The sequence below is a fragment of the Pocillopora verrucosa genome, chromosome 12 (assembly GCF_036669915.1).
Source record: "Pocillopora verrucosa isolate sample1 chromosome 12, ASM3666991v2, whole genome shotgun sequence".
Classification (NCBI taxonomy): Eukaryota; Metazoa; Cnidaria; class Anthozoa; order Scleractinia; family Pocilloporidae; genus Pocillopora; species Pocillopora verrucosa.
Genome location: NC_089323.1, coordinates 12,907,656 through 12,917,064, shown reverse-complemented (window position 1 = coordinate 12,917,064; position 9,409 = coordinate 12,907,656). Strand labels below are relative to the sequence as shown.

General features: G+C 35.1%; 1 protein-coding gene across 2 annotated transcripts; it reads right to left on the bottom strand.

The window, feature by feature from the left end:
- Nucleotides 1-4,085: 4,085 nt before the first annotated feature.
- LOC131784727 (angiopoietin-related protein 7-like) lies at nucleotides 4,086-7,853 on the bottom strand. Of its 2 annotated transcripts, XM_066159022.1 has the most exons (5): nucleotides 7,824-7,853; nucleotides 7,630-7,695; nucleotides 6,448-6,625; nucleotides 4,708-5,088; nucleotides 4,086-4,372 (listed from the first exon to the last, which is right to left on the bottom strand). In XM_066159022.1, exons 3-5 carry the CDS (start codon nucleotides 6,512-6,514, stop codon nucleotides 4,086-4,088), a joined length of 735 nt encoding a protein of 244 aa, XP_066015119.1. In that variant the 5' UTR covers nucleotides 6,515-6,625; nucleotides 7,630-7,695; nucleotides 7,824-7,853. The 2 variants fall into 2 exon arrangements, with proteins under 2 accessions (XP_066015119.1, XP_066015120.1); XM_066159023.1 differs by lacking the exons at nucleotides 6,448-6,625; nucleotides 7,824-7,853 and having other exon boundaries at nucleotides 7,630-7,704.
- Between the last annotated feature and the right edge of the window lie 1,556 nt (nucleotides 7,854-9,409).

Here is a 9,409-nt window from a genome sequence, read left to right as displayed (position 1 = left end):
TATTGTCGTTTTTATCCTCATTTATTTGCTTTATACGTAATCAAAATTGACGAGACTTGGAGGCTAAAATTAAGAGGTACGTGTCAACTATTTTATGATCATATTTTAGATAAAAAATCGCCAAATTTTGCTCTGTCTTTTGTGTCTGAGATCCATGATTATTATTAGGATAAATGTAAGGAGATTCTGTCCAACAATTATAGGATGCTACTATTGAAATGATATTCCTATGTCAATGCGGGAGAAGCCCACTAGAGAACTTTTAAAAGTGTAGTTTTTATGTATTATTTCTCTCAGTATTTATTAATGCCTTCCTTTGACCATGTAATATTAGTATGTATGTTGTTAAAAGTGTAATTCCCATTCCCTCTCTTAGATATAAATTGCTTTTGTTTTATTGCATGAAAAAGTGTTATTTGGCGTAAAGGGCATCTAATAAGCTTGCTTTATTATGCCCATCTCCTTTTTTTATTTTATTTTGTTGCAATTATTGAAAGGTTGTGATTGTTGAAATGAAGGAAATAACGATTAAAAAAATAATAATAATACAGATCATAGCGAGTCAATCAAGTAGCACTCCTTTCGCTGAATAATCAATGTATGTTACAAAGTACGTTAATGAACTTTTGTGTTCATACTAATTAATTTGATACGATAAATAAGATTAAAGATCTAAAATAAAGTAGGTTCCGTCTTTTTCTTTCCATGATAGAAATTTTACACATTCTTCGTCAGATGCAAATCCATACCTACCCCTCGTTCAAGACATTCCCACACCATCGAACACCTTTGTTTTATCTTCAACAGTGCTGAGCTGTACAAATCCGGTCGAAGGGTCAGCGGTGTTCGACCCAGATGATTTAGGCGCCTTTAATGTGTATTGTGACCAAACTACAGCCGGTGGGGGATGGACAGTGATCCAGGAGAAAATGGATGGCTCTGTCAATTTTAACCGCACTCAGGATGACTACAAACATGGCTTCGGTAACTTGGTCGGTGAATTTTATTTATTTATTGAATCTATTTATTTATTGAATCTTTATTAAGTCATAAGATAACTAATCACATATCCTATGTTACAACATTAAAAGAAGGCATATATATAAATTACAGAGAAAATCAAGATAAAAATTATAAGACTAGATTATGTTTAAAAATTAAGCGATTAACAAACGTGTTTTTGAACCTATCAGTGTTTATTTTAGGATGGTGACTTGTCTCTTTCCTCAGATTGTACTTGGTTAATTTCTTTTTTGGCATTATAGCTCTTAAAGGGTGTATTGTATTATTAAAAACATTCTTGAAGATACGCGTGTCCTGTTGAACTAACAATTCATAAACATTAATGTGATCGGATGTATACTTGCGCTTATAACATCGATCTAAGAAACATTGGATTGTTGTTAATTCGGAATTTACAGCGCCAAATACGGACAGCCCGTATAATATATTTGGTAGAACCAGATTTAGAAACAGATGGTCTATTTCGGCCTGATTGTACCCTTCTTTCCTTAAAGATCTTAAAATGAACAGGCACTTGTTTGCTTTAATTAGTTTTTCCCGAATATGTGTTATGAACCTACTGTCTTCCTGAAATGTTACCCCTAAAATAGTAAGCTCTTTTGTCTGTGGTATTCCAGACACCATCGGAAACTCTATTGTACAACCTTTCTTGCGGAAAATGATTTCCTTGCACTTAGATGGATTGGCTCGGGCTTATTGACACTATTCTGTGTCAGTAAATTTAACGAAAAAGAAGTCAAAACAAAAAGCGAATTAACATACAAATGAAACAGGTAAAAGAACTTTTTATGCGCTTCAAACTTTTTACAGGCAGCAACGGAATTTCCCATATATTAAAATAAATTTTCATTAAGCCCACCATGAATGAAGGTCAGGCTTTCAGCCAGTCTTATTAGCGCTCATTGTGTCCTAAATAACTTTAAGCGTGTCTGAAAAGATCTCCTCTTTCAGATTGTGGTGTGTGGTCAAATGTGTTGATATTTCATTAAAGCTATTTCACCATTTATCCTCAGTAAAATACGAGAAGAGTTGGCCGTTTTCTCTCCACCCGTAAAACTGATATGAACCACTTGTGTTTTGGAGTAAGTTGCTTAATTAAGATTAAGTGTCATGAATACGATGAAACAAGGGAAAATGGTGCTAATCTGTGAAACTGGTGAACCCAGCAAAGTCATTGAATATCACATTTGTTGCCTCGGAGCACGTTCCGGATTTCCCTGAGTGTCAAAATGTATGAAATATAAGGATTTCTGATTGATGCATTCCCTCTGATACAATGCTGTGGCAAACTACAAATCTGAATATTGGCCATAGAAGGTGTCATCAAACTGTTTCGGTCTCTATCCAAAAACATTTAAAGAAGTTTTTATAGAAATGCAATTTATGCAGGAAACTAACCTATGAGGTACGGCACTCTTGAGAGCGGAACTCCGTCGCAAATCTACTCATTACAAATCAATAAGCTTTCGAAACTCTGCATACGGAAACTTCAGGTATGTTATTATGTATTAGGTATGTTATTCACATAATTTCAATTCGGTTCGGATCTCATCGAGAAATTTGAATGCAAATGACGCAATTATTAGATAACTGATGTACCTGAAATATTCTGGAAATTTTTGTGTAGTGTTTATAGTTAAATAAATGCCAAAACACAGAGAATGAAAACGGTGTCAATCAAAATCTGACCGAATGAAGGTATCACATTACTGAGTAAATTCAATAAACCGTGGATGACTTCTGACAAAATTGGGTCAAGCGAAAAAGTGCATTAGTACCGACATGTGAAAGAAAACCTGCAACCACATTGTGGAAAGAGAATGTGGTTATTCAACATCATGTAATAGATTATTTATGAAACATTAAAGAATTGGTCAGCGTGCGTATATCGAATTATGGATGCATGCGTGAAGTTAGAGAGCAGGTATATCAAAGTCTCTAAACACAAAACTGACTGTGCTTTCCACCAGCTTCTGCATACCACAGACATCCAAAGAAACTGGACTATATCACTCAAGTCCAATTAAATTTTCGATATGAAGGAAAACGGCAATGTGACTTTAAGAAATAAATTGAAGGATGTTTAATTTTTCACTTTCATTAATTCGCTTTCTGAAGAGTGTGCAAATAGTTAAGCCTAAACTGAGAAGGTATGTCCCTTGTCTGTTACTCAACTTTTCAACCCTTGAAATTTTAAGTATATCGGCGAAGAATCCAATGAGACTGATGATAAAATTTCCTACTTTGGAACATAATTGTTTTTGTCATTATATTTACACGGAAGTAAATAGCAGGAGTTATTGCGCTCAGTATGTTGCATAGACATTTGAAACATGTTAAACTAATACTTTTACGCAAGTAAGCGGTTACACAAGGCCCGGAAGTGGACTTCGATACCATAACATATTCGTCGGATCAAGCGAAAGATCCTCACTGCAAATATCAAATTGAAAACCATTGTAGGCTCAGTATTCCTCGAGCTTAGGAAGTCTCCACAAGTGGATTCCCATGGCAACTCAATCAATAAGAGTTTTAAGTAGACGTAGAAATATTATAAAGCAGTCTTTATTTCTTCACAAATTATGAAGTCACATTTTAAAGGTACCTTTTGTGATCTAATCTTTGATAGCACTGAAATAACAAAGTTGAAGAATCCTTAGAAAATATAAAAACTATTGTATTAATAACAAAACATATATAAACTCTATCTTATGGCATATAGTGTTCCACTGTATACAGAATTCTTCTGAATTAATTTCGGTGTTATGAAAATATGTTTTTTCCCAAAATTATGTTTGGTGACATTTTAATCGCATTATTCTAAACAAATCCCATAAAGTCTGCAAATAATAAAACATTTCTGATACCAACTGATTACGATATATCTTCTTTACAACAAAAGTGTAGTCGAGTCTATGATGCTGTCATTAATCTAATTTGCATTCTAAAAATCTCTAAGTCTTGAAGTAAAGAGATTGAAAAAAGTAATCGGTGTTTTATTGTCACACAAAACACTTCTTTATTTTTGCAAACAGTAGATGCACATTTCATTTAAGTAGAATTCAAGCCACGCGCATAAATTCCACTGGTCTTATTTTCATTTCAGTTGATGTTGGAGCGCTTCTCTTGGCACTTCTCCCTAAGTATCCCCAGTGGATAGCGGCCAAGGTTTCTTTTCCACAACGTGGATAAATACCATTAAGATTTGACGAAACAGCACATTGGGTAATACTGCTGTCATACCACCAGCCTCCTCCTATTTGTTGAGCACAACCAGCAGGAACCTTATCCCAGGTACCAAAAACGAAACCTTTATGAGGACCGAGTGAATCATTGGAAACAGTGGCATCTGTTTCAAAACAGAACAAAAGAAATCCGCATAATTCAAGGGTTCGTATAGTGTCTTTGCAATTTAAAAATGGTTGTTTTCCGTTAAAAAAAAGTAAATAAATAAAAAATAAACAAATAAATAAAATAAAGTTAGTAAAAAGTTTGTTATGCGGCACTCAGACCAAACTCTCGACCGAGTAAGAACCAATCAGAACATGCGGGTCTACCTCAGGGCTACCCTGCTACTTAATAATACCATTATTCGACTACGTGGAGTTTTAGATCGAGCTTTTGACGAGAGAAAAGTAACGTATAAAGATCGAGCGATGAGTGCTAAAAAAACGGTCTACTTACCTATAATTTTGCCAAGGTCTAGCCAGTACTTAGCTGTCTCGGTCCCAATCCCAAACCAGCCATACTCAGAGTGAACAGTCTTGCCAGTTTTTACTCCTAGATCTACTCGAAGCTTGTTCTTTGTCTTTGTTTGTGTCAGGCGGTTTATCTTGTCCAGTCCGAGCCAAAATTCACCGACCAAGTTACCGAAGCCATGCTTGTAATCATCCCAGCTGCGGTTAAAATCGACAGAGCCATCCATTCTCTTCTGGATCACTGTCCATCCCCCACCGGTTGTAGTTTGGTCACAGTATACGTTAAAGGCGCCTGAACCATCCGGGTCGATTGTGTAAACACCGCTGACCCTTTGACCAGATTTGTACAGCTCAGCGCAGTTCTTAGCTATTGAAGATAAAATAAAGGCGTCCGATGGCGCGAGAATGTCTAAAACGAGGGTGGATATAGATTTGCACCTGACGAAAAATGTATAAAAAGTTTATATCTTGGAAAGAAAAAGACGGAACCTACATTTTTCGTAGATCTTTTATCTTATTTGTCGTGTAAAATTAAATGGTATGAACATGAAAGTTTATTAACGTACTTTGTAGACGAACACTGATTATAAGCGAAAGAAGTGCTACTTGATCGACTCATTATAATCTGTATTATTTTTTTATCATTTTTCCCTTCACTTCAACAATCACAATCTTTGATTAATTACAACAAAATAGAGAAAATTGGAGATAGGTATAATAAAGCAAGCTAATTAGATGACCTTTACGCCAAATAACATTTTTTTTTCATACAATACAATAGAACAAAAGCGATTGATATATGAGAGGGAATAGGAATCACACTTTTAACAACAAATATATCAATAGTACATAGTGAAAGGAAGACGTTAATAAATACTAAGAAAAGTAATACATAAAAACTGCTCTTTAAAAAATGTTTTCTAGTGGGCTTCTCCCGCACTGATATAGGAATATCATTTCAATAGTAGCATTCGATAACTGTTGCACAGAATCTCCTTATATTTATTCTGAAGGTGCAAGTGTTCGGGTGCTGCAACTATATACTTATAGTGTCATAATCATGGATCTCAGACACAAAAGACGAGAAAAATTAGGCGATTTTTCATCTACAATATGATCGTGAAATAGTTGACACGCACTTATTAACTTTAGCCTCCAACTCTCGTTAATTTTGATTACGTATAAAGAAAATTAATGAGGATAAAAACGACGATAAACGACAAAAATAGAACGGACATAAAAAAAATAATAAAAAATAAATAAAAAATAAATAACTAAAAAAAAAAAAAAAAATATATATATATATATATATATATATATATTATTCACGTTTGTCAAACACACAGAGACAATACTGTCGTACACATTCTGGAACGAACACCTTCATTCCTCGATTCCTCCCTCCTGAATCGGCTCCAAACCGAACAATATACTGTTTCTTATTCTAATAGACCGTTTGTTGCTTCTTTCTGAGGAAGTTACTGCAAGCATTTCAAAGTGTTATCCTTTTCCTTTTTTCCTTTCCATGTTTAGCTACATTTCTTTTTAAAAGAATATTGCAAAGGATAAGAACTACGAAGAGAAAACTTATTTTAGAATTGCAAAGTTACTCCTTTGAAACATAAATTGGATTCATCATTCTGCAGAATTAGTCTCCCGTAATATAAGTAACGATTTAGAAAAGATGGAATGATAAATACAAGTAAACGAAGGATATCTTACTTACATCTCAACGATGTTCTGTTCTTTAAGAGAATGTTAACCTCAAATCGAACTTGGGTGAGTTCCTTCATTATTTCTTCCAGGCAAACTGCAGTGTTCTTTTGGCAATCTATTGGCAATGCACGAATTGATGGTAGAATTTGAAAAGTCAAAAAAAATGTCCGGAAACAGTAGAGCGGAACCTGCAGAGAAGAAGTCATCGAGCGTTATGAGGTCACTTCATCTACGATATGTTATACAGTCACATTTCCGAATGAATTTCTGACAACAAACGGAAAGAAATAATGGGGTCCTTTTGATTGGGAAATCTGGATTTAGTTTTTGATATCCGGATCTCCGATTTTTTCGACAAAGCATGAAGTAAAAAACCAGACTTTAAATCTCAAAAACCCGTTTCTTACAGGGGAAAATTATTATTATAAGTTATCCAACTTATGATATCACGAAATTCCTTCTTTTGCGTTCTTTTAAAAGAAGAGTGCTATCTTTTAGTCCCATAAAGCATTTGCTATTTTTAAATTATTTTATCAGTGATTTCATTCCAACATATGATTGTCCAAACAATAAGTGGACAAGAAATTGAAACACCTACAAACAAGAAGCTTGCAAGAGCTCCCCTGCGCTATTTTAACCCGCTCGCAATTTTTAAAAAAGAACGATAGTTGTCAATTTTGGCATTCCCGAGGTAGAAACGAACTCAAAACTGCATCTGCATAATCCAAGAGATTCAATTCAGTCCACTATTGAACAAGGCGATCGAGTTTTTTAAGTGAAATTGTTCAGGGCTCGTTGCAAAAGAAAGTTATATGCTACCACGAGCGTGAATGATCGACTGTTTCAGATAACTGACTTTACTTCATTTATCACACCACGACTGAAAGATTTCAAAACCTTTGGAGTTCGACTATTGTTCCCTGTGATCGAGCACACTGACTGGGTTTTGAGAGTTGTTGGTGTTTGCTATAATAGGAGTCGCATACAATAAGCGCTTTTGGACCATTGGGAATTAGCGCTCTATAAATACTGTATACTGTATGGTACAAACCCCAAGGGAGGTGCAAACGTTAGCCTCTTCATTTTCAATAGCTTCAAAACGAAAAATTCCATATTTGGAAAAAAGAAGCATAGGATATAATCAAATAAGTTGCTCAAAACTGTGACTTGCATATCGAACAGTATTACATACCTATACCTTGTCGATTGTCCCTCATTTTGATTCGTCGGGTGTTGTTTGCAGTGTTATTCATAAAGGCTGCAAAAAGATAAAACCGATTTTATGTTAAAGATAGGAAAGAACATTAAGAAACTCTATGGAAAAAGCACAGTGGGAAAGTTTTTCCCAAAAGTACTAGGACCTTACATACTGCTGATCTCACTTACTTGACTTACTTATTTACCCTAACCGCCCGCCTCCTTCGTGCTCTGTTCAAGAACTAATAAAAGTCCGTTCGAATTTGTCTGCTAAATATACCCACAGAAAACAAAAAGTAGACAAATCCTATTGGCTCAGGCCGTTCCAGGGGTTTAAAATTCTGTTACGGAAGTCTATAAGCAACTTTGTGTCTTAAAAAAAAGGAAAAGATAAGATAAGAAGGTGTTGGCAATTTTCCGTAGCCTCTAATCCTTCCTAAGCTCTTCTCATCAGTTTCATCTGTCAATCAAATCACTATCTAACTCATACAGTTACGGTGGCTACAACTTTTAAAATCGTTTGGATAAAATTATTTCCGCAAGCGACATTTATTGAATTTTTCCTCCTCAATCCCGTGACTTACTCACGTTATCGATGACGTGTTTCGAAAGAAATTTAATTTGACTGTCAGCTTTGGTATAGAGGAAGATAATTACCTTGCAGCTGTATTGTGGCATTCTCGTAATTCGGCGGGCAGAGAAGATGCGGAAGACCGCTGAAAACAGAGGTTTAACAATCACATTCTTCACTAATTAATCGATTAATCAGTTGTTATTTACCATTTTTTTCCAAATCGTGTGGTGAGTTTACCCTTTATTTCTGAACTTGAGGTCCCTATATGGAACACATGAAAATATTTGTAATGGAGAACCCATTTTCACCAACACGGTGTAAAAAAATTGCACGCATCCATTTTATCTATTTTAAATCTATGATCCAGAATCACCACAATCCTCGACACACTTTTCAAACGTTTTCCCTTAAGACTTACGTCTTTTTAATGTTGGTTGTAAGAGCACTGGAAAGCTATCTCATCCTTGACAAGAGAGTAGTGATTTTTCTTAAATTTTACGATAGGTGGTTTCGTAGGGTTACGTTCCGCTACAAGGAAGTGATATCGCTGGTGACTACATCTGAGACAAACGATGATAATACGTTGGTACTGTTTTCAACACGTCCAAAGGTTTTTTAATTGCCTTCGGAAGTCTTATCACCAATTTCTACTCGGAAAAAAAATTTTCTTTTTCACGAGAAAAAAAAATTACGTTGTCGGCATGTTTCTCGGGGCATGGAAAAACTCATTTCTACGCTTTGTTTTCCTAACATTTTTGCATTGGTTATCCAGCGTGGGTTACCTCGGTGTTTGTTTAGTTTTTTTTTCTTGAAGCGGCTAATGAGGTGAAAACTTGATATACAACACCAGTTTTCCGGCACAAGCATTACACTGATTAACATTCCGTTTTCTGAAATTTTTTCCCCCGATTTTCTAGTATGTTGTAAGCGTTTTCGTGGCGTTTTAAAGAGTGCATCGCGTATGATCTAAATAGACAGCTTTTTCTAAATTTCGAATCCGATTTAACGGAGAGTTTTAATTGACGATGAAGAAATCGGAATTCATAATTCATGTTTTAGTTACGAATTCGTTATTTTCAAAGGGTATTGGAAACTTCCACAAAGTAAATCAAGAGGTCCATGTTTCTTAAGGCAGACGGCTTTTTGGGGCAACTGGGTTATCTATCATTTCATTTCTATCATTTGGATTATTTTTGCTAGT

Coding starts and splice junctions, on each gene's coding strand:
- LOC131784727 (XM_066159022.1), bottom strand. CDS start 6,514: ATGAAGGAACTCACCCAAGTTCGATTTGAGGTTAACATTCTCTTAAAG. Junction 5,089..6,447: donor GAACAGAACATCGTTGAGAT/GTAAGTAAGATA, acceptor TATCTTCAATAG/CTAAGAACTGCGCTGAGCTG. Junction 4,373..4,707: donor AGACCTTGGCAAAATTATAG/GTAAGTAGACCG, acceptor GTTTTGAAACAG/ATGCCACTGTTTCCAATGAT.